This window comes from Littorina saxatilis, linkage group LG2, assembly GCF_037325665.1.
Source record: "Littorina saxatilis isolate snail1 linkage group LG2, US_GU_Lsax_2.0, whole genome shotgun sequence".
In the NCBI taxonomy this organism is placed as follows: Eukaryota; Metazoa; Mollusca; class Gastropoda; order Littorinimorpha; family Littorinidae; genus Littorina; species Littorina saxatilis.
This window is the reverse complement of record NC_090246.1, coordinates 41,790,484-41,813,602: the sequence shown is the minus strand read 5'-3', so window position 1 is coordinate 41,813,602 and position 23,119 is coordinate 41,790,484. Positions and strand designations below refer to the sequence as shown.

The window sequence follows — 23,119 nt, the reverse complement described above, 5'->3', positions numbered from 1 at the left end:
CAATCGCAATTTAACGCATTAGCAGGGCAGATCAACTGTGCTCTGTATCAAACTAACAAAGTGTCTTGCCTATCTCTGTAGTGCAGCGCAGTTCCCAGAATTACAAAGCCTATAGTAGTATTACACGGTAAAGAAAAAGACCCACGCTCTGTCAGCAGTTAAACAAAAGTCTGTCGTGTCCACATAGGGACAGCTGCCTCCACATTTCTAAATGCGGCGGATACAAAAGGAGTTGCCGTTATTTGTCTTACTCAAAAGGAGTTGCCGTCATTTGTCTTACTCTTAGAGTAGTAATAACAACAAGCTCGAGTCGCTGATGCTTTGGTACAAGAAATTATCCTGTTCTTAAGTTCTTTCAGCATATTAATATTAGGCCTATATATTGCCTGGACATAATATACAGTTGTACGAAAATGACTTTAATTCTCGTTTTACTCAAACAGACATTGAACAGACTTTTCACCTTTCAACGCGACAAATGAACCCAACAACATACCTGTGTGTGTTCGTAAATGTGCCTTGAGATGGGAGCTCTTGGTGTAAACCTTCTTGCAGCCGCTGTAGGGACACTTGTGTATCCTCCTCCGGCTGTCGGGGGACATCTCGGCCCTGGCGCGCTGGCCGGGAATGGGGGGCGGCCGGTGGTGGGGCTGGGCCGTGTGGGGTCGGGAGGGTTTGGCCACGGCCCCGTGGGGCGCGGAGGCCAGGATCAGTCTTTGGTGCACTGAGGGCACAGGCCTGAGGGACACGGTCTCCGTGCGACCTGGCTGCGCCACCAGCTTGAGGGCGAAGGGGTCGCGGGACTTGGGCCTGACGGGGGACAGGGGCGGGTCCGAGATGTTGGAGTCCCACGATACGGCAGAAGACGCGGAGGAGAAGCTGTGCAGGCTGGCCGAGTCCGACAGGCGGTCGTTGAGGTTCAGCATCTCCATGGCCCGGATGCGCTCCTCGGCTTCGTACTCGTCGTAATCGCTGTCAAACTCGTCCTCCTCGCCGTCCTCGTCCTCCTCCAGCTCGTCCTCGGGAATGTCTGTGTCCGGGTCCTGCTCCGACTCGGTCACCTCCGAGTCCAGCTCGGCGCCTAGTGAGGATGCGCCGTCCTCAGAGAGAAGGGTGGAGGTGGACAGCCGGTGGCCCAAAGCCTTGTCCTCCCACTTCTTCAGCTCCGGGCTGAGCCGCTTGAAGGACGTCAGCTTGGGCTCGCTCTTTAGGTAGCGCTCCATCTCCAGGCAGTTCTGCAAGCACAGCAAGGGCAACGTTGGTGTTAAGTACGGTGGTTGTGGTGATAGTAGGGGGGGGGGGGGGGGTGAGAAGTGATACATTGTTGAAACATGTTTGACAGCTTTGTGTCTTAGGACTCTCTCTCACCCCCTCCCCTCCGACCCCCTCCTCCCTCTTTCTCTCCCATTCCTTCCACCCACCCTCTCTCTCTCTCTCTGTTAGGTACGGTGAAGGTGGTTGGGGGAGGGGGGTGATACATTGTTGGAAGATATGTTGTTTGACAGCTTTGCCTCTCTCTCTCTCTCTCTCTCTCTCTCTCTCTGTCTCTCTCTGTCTGTCTGTCTGTCTGTCTGTCTGTCTGTCTCTCTCTCTCTCTCTCTCTCTCTCTCTCTCTCTCTCTCTCTCTCAGAATTTCCCCCCCCCAATAATTGTGTCCTGTTTTAATTCGTTTGGCACGGCTTGGTGTCTTCTTCTATGCAAGATTGTTTTTATATCGCCACCATAAAATGTGCCCTTTTCATAGAGGTAGTTTATTCACCTTGGTACAGACTGACCTTGCCCGCAACTGATTTTTTGTCCCCTGAAATGTCAAAATGCCAAGATTGTGTACTTTTGTGCACTCACGTTCTTTCAATACTGCGTGCCAGCAGGTATACGCACACATGTCATGTCATTTCTTGGAAGGGCTACGTCACAGAAAGTGAGTGAAAAGCAAGCATTCAAAGTCGGGGTCGCTTTGCGTTGATAGAGTCTTACCGCGCTTTCTTTTGTTGGACGACTTCTTATTATAATTATTGTGGAACCCTTCTCAAATACATTTTTAAAACATTAGACATTAAATTAAAGAAAAAGAAAAAAGAAGAAGAAAAAAAGAAAATGACCCTGTCTATCAAGAAACCTTTTTTGTGTCACCTGAGATGTTATCTTTTGGACAGCAACAAAAAAGGAAGTGTGTTTTGATCAAATCACACAAATGACCTTTTTCACCTAAAACAAAGACACTGTGGCTATAATGATAAGAAAAGGGAGAAAGGCAGATCTATATATAAAGAGACACGGGCAATGTTCCAATTCACACGAATTTCACCAACGGGTTGGACTACACTGTAAAACTAGGTCAGGCTATACATATGTTTATCTCAAATGCATTCTTCCTTCTTCCGCGTACAGTGATGGGGATGCTGGCTTCTGTTTGCCAAACACTCCACACAACAATCACATTCATTCAGCATTTGAACGTCCACGCCACACTTCCCTCTCCGTTTCAACGCACACACACACACACACACACACACACACACACACACACACACACACACACACACACACAGTTTACACAATGAATAAAGTGTTTTGTCGATGCATTTCAACATCTGCATACTTGAGCTAAAACGTTTACTTTTTTTTTATTGTACGTCGGTGGTTCACATTTCCTTGGATATGAATATCATGGTTGAAACGGTGTCAGCTACAAGACAAACATGAAGGGAGTGTATTATGTGTGTGTTCAGCCTGGAAACATAGACAGGTATATCTGATGGACTCACAGTCTACACGCACTCTTTCGCAAGTAGCGCTGTCACACAAGAATCTCACTTTTTCAAGTGGTTGCAAAATGGCGATATAGAGTGTGTCCCCTATTTTTGCCCTCAACCCTTTTATCTTAAAATAATCCCATATCCTAAATGTGCAATACAGTCTATACAATATCGTAAGCATAGGAAAAAAATTATGAAGAAAACTGTCTCCGCTGAAAGGTCTTTCTGCTTCGTTGTGTGTGTGTAATGCTGGCCTTTCATGCTAAAATCACGAAGAGCTGAAATACGAGTGGAAATTCCGTCGACACAAAAGACTCCAGAAATGACGAGCGCACGTATGCGTTATGACTGAATAAACACCCGTTTGACATGAATGCGCTACGGACTGTCTCTAAGGCAAGGTACACAGACACTTATTTCTCTGCTTATAAGACATTGGCGTCACTGGTTATGAAACATTTATGTCACTAAATATAAAAAAAATATCCACACACACACACACACACATACACTAATCACGCCTCATTGGGTAGTCTGGTAATAGTAACTTATTGTACGGTTACAACAAATTGTGTTATGGAAATAACTACTCTGAGGGCGTGAACCGGAGTCATATTATTCTAATTATAACAACTTCAGTGGTGGTATGTAAAAATGCCAAATTGCTGTAGAAAAAAAGATATTGTATAATTCCAAATATTTTCTCAACATCATCAATTCATCATCGTCATCAATAGAAAGAAAATCCTCACCATCAGAAGAAGCAACATCATCATCTTCAACAACAAAACATGACCACCTCTGACAGCTGTGATTATTAACACTATTTGTTTACTAGACAGAAACACGAATCATCGTTGCAATACACACTTTCTGAAACGAAGTATCAGACACTGTTTTATTGCTGGCGTATATATCAGGTAATTGGCATTCTCGAGAGACAAGGAGTGATAATAAAGTCACGAGCTGCTAATGATACGTTATGAGGCTGCTAGTCAATACCGGTCGCGGATGCTGCTCGCATGTGTTTCTGTACAGCAGTGGGGAAATATGGTCCAGGTGGCAAATAGCATCATGCAATGTAGCAGCCTATCGTCACTGCGTTTTGTCAACACAGTTTTGAAATCACGTATACATAGTATTAGTGTAATCAGAAACAGACTCAGTGTGTGTTTGTGTTTGTGTTAGCGTGTGTGTGTGCGCGCGCGCGCGCGTGCGTGTGTGTTTATGTGCGTGCGTTTGTGAGAGAGGAGAGAGAGAGAGAGGGGGGGGGGGGGGGGAGAAAAGCTATCGCTGTTGAACTGTTTGCACAACTGCATCCGGCTGTTTTATTTTGTGTGCGTTTTGTTTTTTGTCCCGAAAATTCTATTTACATTGAATGCAAATGAATACACTTGTAAATGATGTTCAGGTGAGGCGGTAAAGACGGGAAAATCTGACTCACTGTCTAACAACAGTTGAACGACACACAACATACAGACTAGTTCTATATATCAGTGAACAAAAACTTGACAGTAACACCCGCTGGTTTGGCAAAGCAGGTTTAATACAAACATCTACGCCCACACACAAACATACCAGCATTCACCAACATTCACACACACACATTCAAAACTGGCGGGCGGGGTGAGGGAGAGAGGAACAGAATATGGGTCGTCCCAGTCGGCTGCGACGGTCGGAACAAAAGCAAAGCAAACCGCACTACCATTCATACATATGATCACCCACACTCAAACTCATACCAACGCTCATATCCTTTTCGACTTTTCAAAATCCAGTCATTCGCATGCGTCGCACAAGATGGTTGTCAACACCAACATAAAATATAAACACGTCCACATTTTTTTCTGACGATCTGAGAACGTAAACAAACATCCCCCCACCCCCCATATCACCACCACAGCACACCACCTAGCACTTGCACAACAAAGCCGCATACTTTCTTCACTGTCCTGGTATGCGTGTTATTTAAAAATAATGTATTTTACTTTATTTTACTTTATGTCCTTGGCGCGAATGCAGTCTACCATGTTGATTAACTTGCACCGTTTTCAATGGCGCGCCCAAAAAACAATCAAGCGTTGGTCTGCTTGTCACCTGATCGCCACGGCGTTTAGTGATTAATTACACTTGCAACATCATTTTGCTCGACGTTATGTCGCTGTGTCATAGTGATGGACAACATCCCTAATACATTTGCATAGTTTATTTTTTCTCTTTCATTCCAATCTAAATAAAACACGCCAACTCGTTTGTCTTTGTAAGACAAGTACAGCGCATGCATAATCCCCCTCAAGTTGAGTCATTGTTTCAACACCTGAAGTATTCTATGGACTCTCAGCCCCCGCCCCCTCCTCTTCTAATGTACTATCTACTACCCCCTACGCACACACGAACACACACACGCACGCGCGCGCAGAGCTCAGTGTGTGTAAATGAACAGATAAACTGCCGGACAGACAATCAGACAGACATACCGAGATGAAATGGACAGAATACAGGAGAAAAGACTCAAAATGGGACGTGAACTTGGCCAGACGACATAAATTGTTTTCCCTCCCTGTCCCCAATGTAAAACTGACGGCTGAAAGGGGGGGGGGGGGGCGAAGGGGTGGGGGTATGATTGTGAGTAAGAGACGAGGAATGCGCCCTCCTTTCAGGAGATGCTCCCCGGGTCTCACGCCCTCAATAACACCCAGACACCACCCCCTTCCTACCCCAGCCCACCCGACTCCACCCCAGCCCAGCCCAATCTAACCTTTTGGCTAGGCGGGGCCAAAGTGTTGGAATGGGGTAGGGCAAGGCAAAAAGGTAGGACGAGTGTCGGAACACTGATGGAAGGAAGCCACAGGGAGGGGAAGAAAGGCGGTGGAAGTGAGTGTTGATGCTTTAGTCGGCAAAGACAGGCTTAATGACGCGGAACGCGGTGAAAAAACTTGTTACACCCACATGTATCCACCACACCTCAAGCACAAACTGTACCCGACATCTTCAGTTATTCACAAACCCAGGATACAAGCAAACATGACAAAGAAATGATCAAACAAAAGTAAGTCACATTGTTAGTAGATCCCTACCCCTACACACGACACAGTAGACAAAAGAAAGCAATGTCAACGGAAGAAACACATTTCTTTTAAATAACTGCAGTCTGCTTGTCCTGATGCACCTGACTGAATCGGTCGTGAGAAAGGCAACGGAATGCAAATAGGAATACAAATATGCACAACCTATGAAGTAAAATAAAGAAAAAAAACAGCGGGGAAAGATGACAGGTACATGTATACATATTTATCCCCATCCCCATAAAAGGATGAAAAACAATGTTGTTTTTCCTGTGAGAACCCCGCAAAATGACCTGGTTCACAGCGGGCTGTAATGCAAAATTGATGGTTGGCCCCCTGCTTCGGTTAACAATTGTAAAGCCAGGAAAGTGTCCACATCAAACTGAGCGCACCCTGACCGTGTATACAAGCAGCCAGGCGTGAAACAGTCTTTACCGACTCTCTATCTCTCTTTCTGCCTCTGACTCTCTCTCTCTCTCTCTCTCTCTCTCTCTCTCTCTCTCTCTCTCTCTCTCTCTCTTTCTGCCTCCCTCTGTCTGTCTGTCTGTCTGTCTGTCTGTCTGTCTGTCTCTGTCTCTCTCTCTGAGAACCCCTAGGATTATACACATGCAAAAATTGCCCGTGATTGTGGTATCAAAAACATTAAATACACACCCAAGCCGATCATGACCATTTGAATCGAAACGTGAAAGAACTTGGCATTCTTCGGCTTGAGAATGAAAAACAGGCTGATTTTAAGCAACACATTCAATACTTAAAGAGATAGAGAGAGACAGAGAGAGACAGAGAGACAGATAGACAGATAGACAGAGAGGGAGTGGGGGGGAGAGAGAAATAGAGAGAGGGAGAGAGAGGAGAGAGAGAAAGAGGAAGAAAGAGAGAGGGGGAGAGAGAAAGGAGAGAGAGAAAGGAGAGAGAGAGAAAGGAGAGAGAGAGAAAGGAGAGAGAGAGAGAGAAAGGAGAGAGAGAGAAAAGGAGAGAGAGAGAGAAAGGAGAGAGAGAGCGAGAGAGAGGGAGAAAGAGAGAGAGAGGGAGGGAGAGGGAGGGAGAGGAGAGAGAGAGAGAAAGAGGAAGAAAGAGAGAGGGGGAGAGAGAAAGAAGAGAGAGAGAAAGGAGAGAGAGAGAAAGGAGAGTGAGAGAAAGGAGAGAGAGAGAAAGGAGAGAGAGAAAGGAGAGAGAGAGAGAAAGGAGAGAGAGAGAGAAAGGAGAGAGAGAGCGAGAGAGAGGGAGAAAGAGAGAGAGAGGGAGGGAGAGGGAGGGAGAGGAGAGAGAGAGAAAGAGGAAGAGAGAGAGAGAAAGAGGAAGAAAGAGAGAGGGGGAGAGAGAAAGAAGAGAGAGAGAAAGGAGAGAGAGAGAAAGGAGAGAGAGAGAAAGGAGAGGGAGAGAGAGAAAGGAGAGAGAGAGCGAGAGAGAGGGAGAAAGAGAGAGAGGGAAATAGAGAGAGTGAGAGGAGAGAGAGAGAGAGAGAGAGAGAGATAGAGAGAGAGAGAGAGAATTGAATTGAACTTATTTAACAATTTGGGGCGGGGATATAGCTCAGTTGGTAGCGCGCTGGATTTGTATTCAGTTGGCCGCTGTCAGCGTGAGTTCGATCCCAGGTTCGGCGGAAATTTATTTCAGAGTCAAATTTGTGTGCAGACTCTCTTCGGTGTCCGAACTCCCCCCCCGTGTACACTACATTGGGTGTGCACGTTAAAGATCCCACGATTGACAAAAGGGTCTTTCATGGCAAAAATTGCTTAGGCACAGTTAATAATTGTCTACCTATACCCGTGTGACTTGGAATAATAGGCCGTGAAAGGTAAATATGCGCCGAAATGGTTGCAATTACTGGCCGTATAAAATTTCATCTCACACGGCATCACTGCAGAGCGCCTAGAACTGTACCCACGGAATATGCGCGATATAAGCCTCATTGATTGATTGATTGAACAAGGATTAAGATTTAAGGCTACGCCTTTTCTTACAATATGTCCTTGGGACGCAGACAGAGAGAGAGAGAGAGAGAGAGAGAGAGAGAGAGAGAGAGAGAGAGAGAGAGAGCGAGAGCGATAGAGAAAAAGAGAGGGAGAGAGAGAGGGAGAGAGAGAGGGAGAGAGAGAGGGAGAGAGAGAGAGAGAGAGAGCGAGAGAGAGAGAGAGAGAAAGGGAGAGAGACAGGGAGAGAGGGAGAGAGAGGGAGAGAGAGAGAGAGAGGGAGAGAGAGAGAGAGAGAGAGAGAGAGAGAGAGAGAGAGAGACAGGGAGAGAGAGAGAGCGCGCGCGCGCTAATTACCTGCAGATAAGGATCTCTCGGTAGTTGAGACTTTTGCCAAACGCCATATATAACATTCGTCAGCTGTGTTGTGTTTTTAATCACATCACATTCAGTCATTTGTCAAGTTGATGATCCTCAGTGTGAACTGCTTTGAACTTTAAACGACTCCTGACGTGTGACTTATGGGCATCGTACTTTTGTTTCCGCGGCTAATTTCTTTGCTGAGGGGAATTAAATAAAACCCGACAAAATAACTCTTAGGACACGAATAAATTCACTCAGAGTAAAAAAAACACACGCAAGACAAACACGGTCATTCACTGATAGACAGATTTAAAGACGGACAAACCGACAGAAACTAAAAAGAACGTCAGACAGACATAACAAAAATATTTTTTCTCTACGACCCACAGCAACTTTCAATGTGTGGTGTGGGGATATGATTCATTAGACATATTGTCAAGGTTTCAATTGCGATTTTTAAAAATGCTTCTTGATGTATATAAAACTACACCCACTTGTATGGTTTACGGGGAGCTTGGTCGTTACCCAATTAGAATTGAGGTACAATGTCAGTTACTGGTTTATTGGTATAAACTGATGAAAGAAATGAACGATGGTGCGAATAAGATGTCTTGTTTAATGTTAAAACTACATTTGAGGTTGTACCATGTACAAAACGTTAAATTGCCCTGGTTGTCGCATGTCAATACTATGTTAAATAAGTTGTGTCTATCATATTTATGGACAACTCAGAGTCTTGCCGTCTCAGGTTTTAAAAACGTTGTAAAACAAAGGCTAAGAGATCAATTCCTGCAGGAATGGAACACTGACGTGAATGCCAACATCTTGTGTTTTAATTACAGAATATATAAAAAGGATTTTTGTCTGGAAAGGTATATTTGCTTTGGTTGCCTAGGAAATTCCAAGTTAAATTAGCAAAATTTAGAACAAGCAATCATAAGTTGCCAATACATCAGCACAGATTTTTTAATGCTCCTAGAAATGAAAGATTGTGTGATATGTGCGATAAAAATGAATTAGGTGATGAGTTTCACTATTTGTTCATTTGTACCGACGAAAGTATAGTGTCTGAAAGAAGAAAATTAATTAGTCCTTATTACCGATCTCACCCAAATTGTTTAAAATATGAACAGTTAATGAATTGTAAATCTAACATAAAACTAATGAAGCTAGCAAGATTTGTAGCCCATGTTATGATTTTAGTATGTTGGCGTTACATCTAGTTTCTTTATTTGTATGCATATATATGTATATGTAATACATGCTTTTGTTTTGTTTTGTGTTTTTACAAAAGATGCATGGCATAATGGTATTGCCAATTTATTTCGGCTGTATATTATCGTTGTCCGCTTAATGTATACATATTATCTGTCTGATTTCTTACCTGATTTTGTTAAACCTATTTTTCTTTCCTTTTTGTTTGTATATGTATGGAAGTGTATATTGCCAATTTATTTTGGTTGTATAGTATTGTTGTATTTGTCCGCTCAATTTGTATACATATATTAACTGTCTGATTTGTTACCTTTTTTTGTTAAAGTTATATCTTTGTTTCAAAGCCCTCTGGGCCCAAAACAATAAAATACTTGACTTGACAATGAACTACGAGCAAAAAGTAAGTAAGCCAATTCACAACCCCTTAATTAAGTTAACTTAAGAAATAGTCACCTCACTTATATACCCGATGCTTTAAAACAGCTTCATGAGCTTCTTTTACATGGACATGTACTACGAAGATGAGCATTTCGACAGCTATTCTCTTCTCAAACACCATCGACTTGCAGCTTGGTGCTTCCTGTTTAGTGACGATCCTTTAACATTGTGAGTCTGGCGACAACCTGTTGAACTTCGTGCACCAAGCAAAGAGGCCGCCGAGGATTGGAACTTTACAAACAGGCCAAACCCTCATTTTTTCAAAACCGAACTGTACAGCACCGATTTATTCTTAAAAGAAAGTTGTGGTAAATGTCCTAAGTTGCTGCAAAACTTTCCATTGATTAAGCCTAAGAAGTCGTTCGTTAAGAGAGCGGATTTGGCAGCCGAGTGCTCTTAGACAAAGCTGGGAGGCCATCTAGGCAGCCTCGGGCAGGAGAGAAAATGGCATCAGCAATTACTGCTGGGAGTCTGACATAGCTGGCTATAAACGCCCCATCGATTTTGCCAAGTCTCGTTCCTAAATAATAGATTTCAGCAACACCCCTCTACCGTCTTTCCTTTCCTCCTCCCTCTCCCCCTTCGTTTAATCCCCCCTTCATCTTTCCACCCCCTCCCCTGCTCCTGAGCATCCTTTGTGACAATGGCTCAGACCTGTCCATCTCTCCAGAGACACGCTTCTGTTCTAACAGCACTCAGCAAAACGCAGCATCATTTGAGATTGGTTAAAGCAGCGTGGCTCAGCGGCCGCCATTACCTCGTGCCGGGAGACCACTTCCACAACTGACTGAACGCCATTTATAATTCATCATCTGCGGGAAGTTAGCACATGCCATGAAACACGGGGAAGCAGAGCAGAGTGAACGGGTCCCTCTTATGCCAGACAATAGGATACATTTGCACCTTGAAAACATCATTGGGTTCGGTTGTCTTTCCTTCGCCATAGTTTATGGCGACAAGCGCTTAGAACTGTACCCACGGAATACGCGCTATATAAGCTTCATATTGATTGATTGATTGATGATGAAAGGCCAGGTAACTTGGCGAAAACTGGATTTGCGGATTATTGATCCAGGAATCAAGCACTCGGGCAACCTAACAACCATGCACAATAAGGAATATCTGCTTCAAATAACCGCCCCAGGGAGCTGTCAAGATCATTTAAAAAACAAAACAAAAATAAAGCCAAGATTGCCAAGAACAAAAAACACGAACACAAAACACAACCCAAAACTATTGGCAAAGAAATCTCAGGAACTCTAGTTCAAAACGTTATAATGGCATTCAAATCAAGATAATCGTTGATTCGTCCACCAAATATGGATGTGGAATTTGATTAGGCATGTATTTCGTCTCGGACTTAGAACTTCAATGTCTTTTTGTTATCAACAATCCATGCGGTTCATCACGTGACACCGATCAAAAAAGAAGGGACACACAGTGTCTATGTGAGGAATGGCAGTTCTTGTGAAGGCTGGTCTGATGAACACGGTAACACAGTAGAATAGGTCATCTCGGGAAAGGATTGTCAACTTACGTCGTTCACGTGCCCTTCTGACCGGTGAACCTGCACTGACAACCCAAACCTTTCAAGTTGGCTGACGTGGGGAAGCGCAACTTTGTCACAACTAATCCTCGGCTTCCTCCACTCCCCTACTACACCTCTCCCATCAACCCCCCCCCCCCCCCTCCCGTCCGATTGCACAAGACAACAATAAAGGATGAGGTCCCAGCACAACATGTTAGGAAGTCTGAGGATCCATAATTCAGTTCCCCAACAATACAAGGATTGTGCATGTGGGGTATGGCGCAACAAAGTGAGACCCTACTGGGCGCAATACTTTTCTCGCTGTCTCCTTCCACGCTGTTTGTATATATACATATGGAATATGGACATCTGCCCCCCCCCCCCCCCCCCCCCCCGAAAAAAAGAAGAAACAAGAAGAAACAAGTCGCGTAAGGCGAAAATACAACATTTAGTCAAGCTCAGTCGAACTCACAGAATGAAACTGAACGCACTGCATTTTTTCTGCAAGACCGTATACTCGTAGCATCATCTGTCCACCGCTTGTTCTGAGCGTGTTTTTAATCTAAACATTATCTTATCTATATGTTTTTGGAAACAGGAACCGACAAGGAATAAGATGAAATTGTTTTTAAATCGATTTCGGAAATTTAATTTTAATCATAATTTTTATATTTTTAATTTTCAAAGCTTGTTTTTAATCCGAATATAACATATTTATATGTTTTTGGAATCAGCAAATAATGACAAATAAGATGAAATTGTTTTTGGATCGTTTTATAAAAAAAAAAATTAATTACAATTTTTAGATTTTTAATGACCAAAATTATCATTTAATTTTTAAGCCTCTAAGCTGAAATGCAATAGCAAAGTCCGGCCTTCGTCGAAGATTGCTTGGTTAAAATGTCAATCAATTTTTTAAAAAAAATGAGGGTGTGACAGTGCCGCCTCAACTTTTACAAAAAGCCGGATATGACGTCATCAAAGACATTTATCGAAAAAATGGAGAACACGTCTGGGGATATCATGCCCAGGAACTCTCATGTAAAATTTCATAAAGATCGGTCCAGTAGTTTACTCTGAATCGCTCTACACACACACACACACACACACACACACACACACACACACACACACACACACACATACACCACGACCCTCGGTTCGATTCCCCCTCTATGTTAAAACATTTAGTCAAAACTTGACTAAATGTAAAAAGAGAGAGAGACTCACAGCGAGATAAAAAGAGAAAAGAGAGTGGGGAGAGAGAGAGTGGGGAGGGAGAGGGAGACAGGCGAAAGGGAGAAAGAGAGAAAAAGAGAGAGAGGGGGAGAGAAAAAGAGAGAGAGGGGGAGAGAGTGAGCGGGAGGGAGAGAGAGAGGGGGAGAGAAAGTGAGCGGGAGGGAGAGAGAGAGAGAGGTTCATAACGACTTGTTTCCTTTTAATATAAGATGAGTGTATATTTCTCTATGTGAGTGTGCGTGTGTGCGTAAAATCCACCGTTCAGTGTGTACCCCGGCTTCTTTCGACGGAAAGCGGTTCCTATAGAAAATTGTGGACATGGGAAGCTCTCCTGGTGTGCATATAAATATATCGCGCAGGTAACAGCTACACAATCGTACACTACAACACAAACATACATGAACAACCTGCCTGTGAGAATAACAGTGGAAGTTTACATGCAGCTAAATCCAGGGCGTATTTACCACCTCATTACACCATGCACTTACATTTCCACCACTGACACGAGGGTCCTGTCAGGGCACGAAGGTCTACACCAGCAATCGATGGGAGGTTAGTCCCTTGTGTGTTCGTGGCAGGACAACTACAAGAGCTAAGGAGGCCAATCTGACAGGGTTAGCACACAAGCCATGCAATGTATGCGTGTGTCACGCAATCATACCGGGAGTATTATCTTACCAAGGGACAAAAAGTGTGTCAAACACCCATTTCTGAGAGAGAGAGAGAGAGAGAGAGAGAGAGAGAGAGAGAGAGAGAGAGAGAGAGAGAGAGACAGGCAGGGACAGGCAGGGACAGGCAAAGAGAGAGAGAGAGGCAAAGAGAGAGAGAGAGGCAAAGAGAGAGAGAGAGAGAGAGAGAGAGAAAGAAAGAGAGAGAAAGAGAGAGAAAGAGAGAAAAAGAGAAAGAGAGAGAGGCAGGGACAGGCAAAGAGAGAGAGAGGCAAAGAGAGAGAGAGAGGCAAAGAGAGAGGCAAAGAGAGAGAGAGAGAGGCAAAGAGAGAGAGATAGAGAGAGAGAGAAAGAGAGAGAGAGAGAAAAAAGAGAGAGAGAGAGGCAGGGACAGGCAAAGAAAGAGAGAGAGAGAGAGAGAGAGAGAGAGAGAGAGAGAGAGAGAGAGAAAGAGAGAGAGAGAGAATGTCACTACCACTTCGACCGTCTTCCTTCATTAAAATCTCTCGTGCGCAATTCATAAAGCTCGATCGGCTCCTCAACAAGTGATTAATTCCACCCCCGACAAAGTGTTCATCAATGTCCACTACATAACCCCCCCCCCCCCCCCCCAATGCCAGCCTACCTCATGTTTCTAGCCAGCCCCCCCCCCCCCCCCTTATTTAACAAATTGACAATATCAGCAACTCTATACAGCAGCCATGCAGCACGGGCCGCAGCTGTGAGTGCAATCAATCAGGTTGCTGAGCAGGGCGGCCCTGATTGGGAAATCATCGATCACAATGATTTGCTTCATGTTCTTCTCGCTTCGATCTGCCCCTGTCAGATGACAATATCTGCCACTCCCAGCACACAGGCGAGGCGAGTGATGCAAGGGAACTGTAAAATTTCGATGCACCAATACGGTCACGTGGTTTTGATACCGTGGGATCGAAATGGGACTTGTAAAGAGAAATAAAACATTGTTTAAACCAAATAGGACTGGCACTGACTGCGACTTCAAAGTGGGACACGGTGAACAACTGGGATGACACCTATTAGTCCTGCCAGCTTGCTCACTTTGCCAATCCTCGCCTCTGATTTCATCTTTTAATTCCTTCACATTTTCATACTCACCCTACTGCTCGTCCTTTTAAACGCCACGCCATCTAAGCAAAAACTATGGGTTTTCCCTTGAAACGTATCTTTGGGTTGACCGACCTTCACGGCTAAAAGCGCTCGAGAGTCATAGAGTACAAAGGGAACAATCCTTGCCCGCCGCTGGTGTTTGCTTTCATTCTGGTGTGTGCCCTATCAGAGCTTGAACTGCTTCATCTCTAACCCCTCTTTGCTGTGGCTCCGCGCTCACTGTTTTGCCTAGATCGATTGTATTGCCCCGAACAATCGTGCATTATGTCAAAGCGTAACGCGTTTCTCGCATTTTGCTCTGTCTTCCAGACGCGCTCTGTACAGAGTTGAGCTGGATCATGGTACCCTAACGACGCGACGGGTGGAGGAAGGGACGAAACGATCAACGACACAGTGAGACAGAGGAGAGAGAGAAGGAGAGAGAGAAAGAGAGAGAGAGAGAAAGAGAGAGAGAGAGTTAGAGAGAATTGAATTGAATTGAACTTTATTTAACAAGGATTAAGATTTAAGGCTACCCCTTTTCTTACAATCTGTCCTTGGGACGCACAGACACACAATGATAAAATTGAAAAATTAAAAAGTTAAAAAGTTTACCAACAAAAGGAGGTCAGAAAACTTCAGCACGTGATGATAAAGATGACGATGAGGATGATGATGATGATGATGATGATGATGAAGATGAGGCATGAAGAGCATACATATGTGGTTATTCATAAAATCAAATGCATACTATGCAAGTAATTATAAGTACAAGCTGGTAGCAATCGAACATGTAGCAATAGTACAACAAAAATATGTTCAGAATATACAATGCACAGCATATCTTTGGCGTAATACTAAGTGTGGTAAATCAAAACGCGTTAAACTACTCAGACATTAAGTGTTTTTTGACACATTTTTAAAAACTTTTTAATGACTTTAAGTGCTTAAAGGGTGATGGAAATGAATTCTAAACTGATGTACCCGAAAAAGCAAGACTGGTCTTATAAAGGTCAATTCGTGGAATCGGTGGGATCAAGTTGACCGACCCATATCTGTCGGTAGCTTTATTAAATAATGATGTAATGTAAATGGGCACTTTACCGTAATACAATTTATGCATGAAAATGGCTTTGTTTAACTTGAGATGCTTTTCCAGTGGAAGAAAGTTAAGCATTTTTAATTTCATATCTGTTGGGGCATTATCCTTTACGATGAGTTTAGCCGAGCGACGATAGAGAGAGTCTAACTTTTTCAAGTGGACATCACTGCTGCCATCCCAGAGCGTCGAAACATAATTGATGTGAGGCATTACATGAGCATGGTGGAACATTTCCAGAGTCCTTCTGTCCGTACATTGCTTTAACCTGGATAGGAGGAAAACGTTCTTGGCTACTTTCTTGCAAATATGCTGTAATTGTGCCTGAGAGAGAGTACAGAGATGGGGAGCAGCAAGTCACATTAGAAAAGCGCAGAGGCAGGGGGGGGGGGAGGAGGAGGGGGGGAAGAAGAACACGCAAAGGAGGAACTGAAAAAAAAGAAAATGCCTCGCTTTGTTTGCTTGGGTTCTAATCGGACGCTGCGAGCTCAAATCTCCGTATTTCCTGTTGCTGCCAAATACAAGATACGAGGCTGTGCATATTCTGAAAGAAAACTAGCTTTGTCTTGCCTAGCGTTTCCTTTTCTTCTTAGAAGTCGCCTTACTTTCTTGCTTAGAGCCGCCTAGCTCTGAGGGAAAACAAGAGAACACAAACGATAGAATCAAGCCGGAAGAACTTGGGAAGAGGGGAGTTGTGAACAGTAGTTGGCTGTACCGCCAGCAACTAGACAAGGTCATCTTGGAGCCAGTAAGGATAGAACATGCAGCACAACAAGTGCGTCCAGAGCGCCACATTAAGATCAACGGGCACATCCTGTGCACGTATGCCAGATGAAAAAGACAACACGAACAACAACAACAACAACAACAACAACAACAACAACAACAACAACAACAACAACAACAACAACAAGTACAACAGCTGCAGTGGTAGTTGATGCCGGAACACATATCGTTTCACTAGGTACATGGCACATGTAGTGATGTACCACTTTCAATCAGTTTGACGCACCCGCGGGTGTTGTGTATATATCTAAATTCAAAATGTTTACCTCCACAACCATACCCACACCGTGTGACTCAATATAAATGTATTTTAAAAACGGGCATAATAAACAGCTTCATACATCAAAATCCTGTCAATGCTCGCCCATTCAAATATGCAAGGACTATGTCACGATCTACCCACGTAACTAACTGCACAGCGGATCCCCTGCTGGGAAATGCAAATGCGTCTTGGGTTACGCTCTAGAGCAAGTATATTATATATCTTGCAATATCTACACGACGGTGAGTGTCGTGTTTGACAAGCTTGTTGGAACCCCAGACAAACCAGTTAATGGAGGGTGCACTTCTCAAAGGAGCACCTTCAAAAACGACCTACGCATGTCATGTCAAAAACGTTTACTCAATGCGTGTAAAAGAAACCTGAATAGGTATGCATAAATAAGCACACGTAAGTGTTGCATGGCGAAAATCATCCGATCGCTTTCTGGCCAAGACTCAAGGTCGGAAAGGGAGCAAATGTTATGGTTCCCAAACACTGCCAGATATATAATTATGCGACCCAAAGCCCCCCCCTTCACCCCAATCCCCCCGCCGGCTGTGGGTGCAGTACACGTAATTTCATGATCATTCCGTCTTGTTTTACACTGCCATGTTCATATCTATTCGAGTTTTTATGCTAATTTTAAGGACAGCCTGAAACTACTCTTTGGTTAAAAAGAAAAAAAAACAAGTTCAGTTCTCTCTCTCTCTCTCATTCTCTTTCTCGATCTATCTATCTATATCTGCATGTCTAAGTAACTGATGTAGCCTTACCGTGCACGGATGAAATTAAACATGAACAGTTACGTAATAACAGATCCGTTGTGTGCAACAGAAATCCCAGAATGTCCTAAAGTTTAAAACAAGTCGCGTAAGGCGAAATTACTACATTTAGTCAAGCTGTGGAACTCACAGAATGAAACTGAACGCACTGCATTTTTTTCACAATGACCGTAGTCCGCCGCTTGTGCATAACGGAGTGAAACTGACGAGCCTGTTCAGCGCGGTAGTGGCTTCGCTGTGCTGCATAGCACGCTTTTCTGTACCTCTCTTCGTTTTAACTTTCTGAGCGTGTTTTTAATCCAAACATATCATATCTATATGTTTTTGGAATCAGGAACCGAAAAGAAATAAGATGAAATTGTTTTTAAATCGATTTTGGAAATTTTATTATAATCATAATTTTCATATTTTGAATTTTTAGAGCTTGTTTTTAATCCAAATATATCCTATTTATATGTTTTTTGAATCAGGAAATGATGTAGAATAAGATGAACGTAAATTTGGATCGTTTTATGTAAAAACAATTATTACAGTTTTCAGATATTTAATGACCAAAGTCATTAATTAATTTTTAAGCCACCAAGCTGAAATGCAATACCGAAGTCCGGCCTTCGTCGAAGATTGCTTTACCAAAATTTCAATCAATTTGATTGAAAAATGAGGGTGTGACAGTGCCGCCTCAACTTTTACAAAAAGCCGGATATGACGTCATCAAAAGTATTTATCGAAAAAAATCCAAACAAATCCGGGGATATCATTCCCAGGAACTCTCATGTCAAATTTCATAGAGATCGGTCCAGTAGTTTGGTCTGAATCGCTCTACACACACACACATACACACACACACACACACACGCACACAGACACAGACAGAGACAGAGACAGACGACAGACAGACAGACAGACAGACAGATAGACAGACACACACACTCGCACACACACACACACACACACACACACACACACACACACACACACACACACACACACACACACACACACACACACACACACACACACACACACACAGAGAAAGAGCATAGGTGAAACTGTGCAAGAAAGCGAGACACTAGATCTAGATCTGTCTGTCTGCATGTAGCCTACTTACAGGGACACGACTGCCAACTAGTCTCGGCCCGCTCAAAAAAACAATGACCGAGACTTTCAGTAATTCCTTCGCGTGACGTCAAACCCTCTTACGTCATAATGTGACGTCAATGTAATGTGACGTCTTCAAATGTTAGAGTTTCTACCACATACATACATACGCACGCACGCACAGACAGACAAAAGTTAGCATCGCATAGGCTACACTTACGTGAGCCAAAAACAGGATATCATTATGATGCCTCTCTACAAAAACCAGGTCTAGGAACTCTTCATCTAAAGTCAGTCAGTATTAACCTCAACACAATCCTCATCTTGTTCCATAGTGATTTCTGCCGCCAAAGAACATGTGGTTCTCAACTCACAAGACCGATTTGTCGTCTTCCATTGCGAAATTCAGATCTACCCCAAATACGTGCATTGATCTGAGCAATAAAATGTAGATGCGATAATCTGCAAACATCTCTTCAACACAATCTGCATCTTGTCTCATCGTGATTTCTGTCGGCAAAGAACATGTGGTTCTCAACTCACAAGACCGATTTGTCATCTTCCAGTGTGAAATTCAGATATGCCCCAAGTACGTGCAATAAAATGTAGAAGCGATAATCTGAAGAAAAAAAATCTTTTTGCGTGAACGCTGCCACGTTGTCATCAGTCCGATGTCTTTTATCCAGAGCAGGGATGAACACACTTTTTCATCAGTAGTTTGTTATGTTTATCCGCAGACTGCTTTCCATTACTTGTCTGTTTTAGATTGACTCGTAGGGTTCTTCAGCCAGGCCGCAACAAGCGCTTGTTTATTGACACGTTCTCACGCACGACATGTCGTAAATACAAGTTCTAACGATTGTTTTTTATTGCACTGATAGAGAATGTCGATATTTGTAAACGTCTGCCATTTCCTAATGTTTATTTCATTATTTTGCATACGGATATGGCTAATAAGTGGATAATCAGTTACGACACGAAACGCGTTCTAAATCCGGGAAGGGAGGCTACTCCAACGTACTTTCCAAAGTGTACTCCAGCCTTAATTTAACAGGCAACAAACCTTGCACATTTCTTGAAGCTGCAATCTGAAGCGACCACCTATCTCTGATTCTAGCGGACTATCTCTCCAATGTTTAACACAAAATCAGCAAACTCTCCTGTCATATAGAACGTCTATTCTATAGTGCAATGTTGAAATGAAGTTACCGGTCTGAAACGTTTAGTCGTTTCTTCTGAGACAATCCTTGTTCTCTTATCATCTACAGATTTACCGCAGTATTCACCACGCGAATTCCCAACAGAAGTCAGACTTTCGAACATACAATCTACGTAGGAAAGCATGATACGTCATGACGTCATATGATTCCTAGCATATTGACGTAATGCTAAACATCCGGTTATCTCGAGTTTTTTTTCAATGTTCGGTTATTTCCGTGGCTTCATGCGGAAAGGGAACCGTCGTCTGCAATCAACGACATGGACCATTATGGTACTTGTTGCAGACAAAAACATGATTTTAACACAGAATTTAATGTCAGAATAGCTATATAAACGCTATTGTGTTTTCAGCGTAGCAATAGGGCCCGATATTTAGACGAGACAAGTATAATGCCGACGAGTCGAAGACGAGTTGCATTATACTTGTTCGAGTCTAAATATCGGGCCCTATTGCTACGCTGAAAACACAATAGCTGTTAATGTTGTTATCATGAAGTATCCGTTTATTTCTTTTAACATTTCATTGCAGATTCACACGAATTTGAGGAAGTGAGACAACGAAGGTGAGATTTGTGTGACAATTTGTGTCAAGAAATTCAATATATCCTACACTACATCCTGTTATAACTAATAACCATAGACATGGTTACTTATGAATATTTCTGATTCATACATATTTCTTCACGTGGAAATAATGCCTTTACGAACAACAACGTATGAAAACGATATTCCTGTATGTGGTCGCTGCAGTTGCCGATTATATTGACTTATTCCCCCCTCTGCTTCTTTACCTCTGTAAACTTGTAGGGCTAGTTATTATTCGATAAACACCCAGCAACGAAACAAATAACTAGCCAGCAACAGCACGAATCCTCGATAGTTCACGGGGTGAGGAGCTACACTTTCCCGGTCACTACTTTTGCGACTGAAATGTTCCGAACGCTCTAATGTGCATAACATACATCTCTGGAGCAAACAATACAAACATACCGCAACTAGCAGCTACGGGCTTGAACACATGAATCTCCATAAAAAAATCCATGAATTCGGTTGTTTTCTGAATCCAGATCTGCCGTGCACAAACGTTCATAGCAAGCAAATTCCCAAGGCAAGTAACTCTCATACTTTGTCTAGCGACAAGAGTAGTTCCCCTTTCACATTTCTTGACACTCAGTTTTTTTGACAAAAGACTGCAATGCACACATCCCATCAATTTAAAGAACATAAAGCGGTTTCTTTAATCCCATTCGACGAAATAAAATGTCCTAAGCGATACCAAAATATGAACAGAACACACAATATCTGCCTTTACCGCCACAGCAGAATAACAACATAACTGTGTGCTTGATTTTAGTCCAAAACAGGGAAACTGACGTGAAGTGTTAACAGAATTGAATGATTTTCACGGAACTCTACAACCGCGCATTAATCAATCGCCTGCGCATGTAGATTGGTTGAGTGAATAGGATTCGATCAAACATTAGCACAAAAACTCCTCTTTTCTTTGAATAACCGAAGAAAGGAGGAATAAAGAGGTTACATACCTCGTCTCAGTGATTATTGAAAATAATTATAGTATCAGTTCGCGGTCATGAAAAAGCTCGCTAAAGCTCGCATTTTTCATGATCCGCTAACTTAGACCATTATTTTTAATATTCACTGAGACTCGGCATGTAACCTCTACTTATTTCACAAAGCTAAGCCGACAAGCAAATCTGTAACTGATCAGTGGTCGTATTGTCGCTAAGTTTTGGACGTTGTTTCGTCTTTTGTTTTACCAGAGGAATTAGTGCTGACAATGTTGACCAAAACATTATCTCCTTCAAAAGTCAATGAGCTTGACGATTTTGCTGACGAGTTTAAGCCATCAAAACTCAAAGAAAGGGTTCTAAATAGTGTCTTCGGAAGCACTGATGTTTCGCGTTATTGTTGTTCGGTCATGGTTTGCTTGCTGATAACTTCTTCATCTGTGCGTTCATTTTCAATGTCATTACTTCATTGCTCCACCACTAGGGGAAATTCGGTCTGTTCCGCCAAGTGGTAACCTAGCAGGAACAGTGTCGCGCTACCCAAGCGTGTGTGTGTGTTGGTGTAAACAGTTGCCTGCACTTCGGGCAGAATGAGCAAAGTCTTGTGTGTGTTACGATGTGATGAGGGGGTGATGGGGTACATGGTGCCGTCTCTGAGTCTTGTGTGTGTTACGATGTGATAAGGGGGTGATGGGGTACATGGTGCCGTCTCTCAGTCGTGTGTGTGTTACGATGTGATAAGGGGGTGATGGGGTACATGGTGCCGTCTCTCAGTCTTGTGTGTGTTACGATGTGACAAGGGGGTGATGGGGTACATGGTGCCGTCTCTCAGTCTGCACATACAGTTATAACTGGTTTCCTTGACGGCCCTGATTCGAACGCGCAATTCCTTCGAAAGCGGCGTATGGCTGCCTAAATGGCGGGGTAAAAACGGTCATACGTAAAATTCCACTCGTGCAAAACACGAGTGTACGTGGGAGTTTCAGCCCACGAGCGCAGAAGAAGAACGCGCAATAACAACGTAAACATATTGTCACGCACACATGCATAAAACACGCACGCAGTCTGTCATCCACGACTCAAAACAATCTTACTCTTTCGACTACAAAACACGAGTTGACACGAACAGTAAATTAAGGACGTTTCTTACAACAAATCAATTATACATCGACCAAACATAAATACACACACAACTCACTAACTAACCATATTACTCTTTCTTACGATAACATCCACAATGACAACAAAGATCAACCAGTATTAAAGCCAATAACAACAAAGAATAGTTATTTTCCTTTTAACGCATCTTTCACACCTCTCACTTTCGCTCAGTTCACAATGACGTTATGGATCCTGCACTTTTAGCTGTTAGGACGGCTTAGGCTAATGTTACCGTGAATGCGTATCCGAAATCGTCCATGAACTTGGGTTAACGAGGCCGTAGTGCGAAGCGACAGGAGCCATCGGTGACGTCAAGTCCTTGCCAGGCGAGCAGTGCCGTCGTCGAAAGTGGAGCAGGCAGACATCTCCTCAATAGTAGGCCATGTCAAAGCTTCCGCATGGTGAAACACAACAACCTGGAATGGTGAACGCAAGACTTAGTTCACGGTAACAGTAACATCGCCCACCCGTCCTTATAATTTAACAACCAAGTGCAGGATTAAATGGACATTACTCTTTACTCCCACTCTCATGCATCTCGAACACATATACCAACGGACCTATATATTTAATTCTGCTAAGTATGAAGTCCAACGAATAATACCAAATTCATTCTATAAACAAAACTGTCAACCACTCTCCTTTCAGCCAAAACATATTCATTCAATAACATACCAAACCATTTCCCAAAACAAACTCACAAATTCATACCGTTCAAGTACAAAGTTACAAACACGCACGTGCACACTATACATTCCGCCATCTTGGATTGACCGGTTTTCATAAGTCAATAAACAAATCTAAACCTGAGAATAATTTAACTGTAACACACACAACATAATATTTAATGATTACATACCACATCCTGGTTGCATTGAAGTAG

At 43.2% G+C, this 23,119-nt stretch overlaps 1 protein-coding gene across 1 annotated transcript in view; it reads right to left on the bottom strand.

Moving 5' to 3' along the window:
- The window catches only part of LOC138959020 (Krueppel-like factor 6), a 103,821-nt gene that overhangs the window by 9,169 nt on the left and 71,533 nt on the right, over positions 1-23,119 (bottom strand). The window contains exon 2 of the mRNA XM_070330387.1: positions 497-1,235. Within this exon, the coding sequence (XP_070186488.1) occupies positions 497-1,235 (739 nt within the window). The remainder of the gene's footprint in view (positions 1-496; positions 1,236-23,119) is intronic.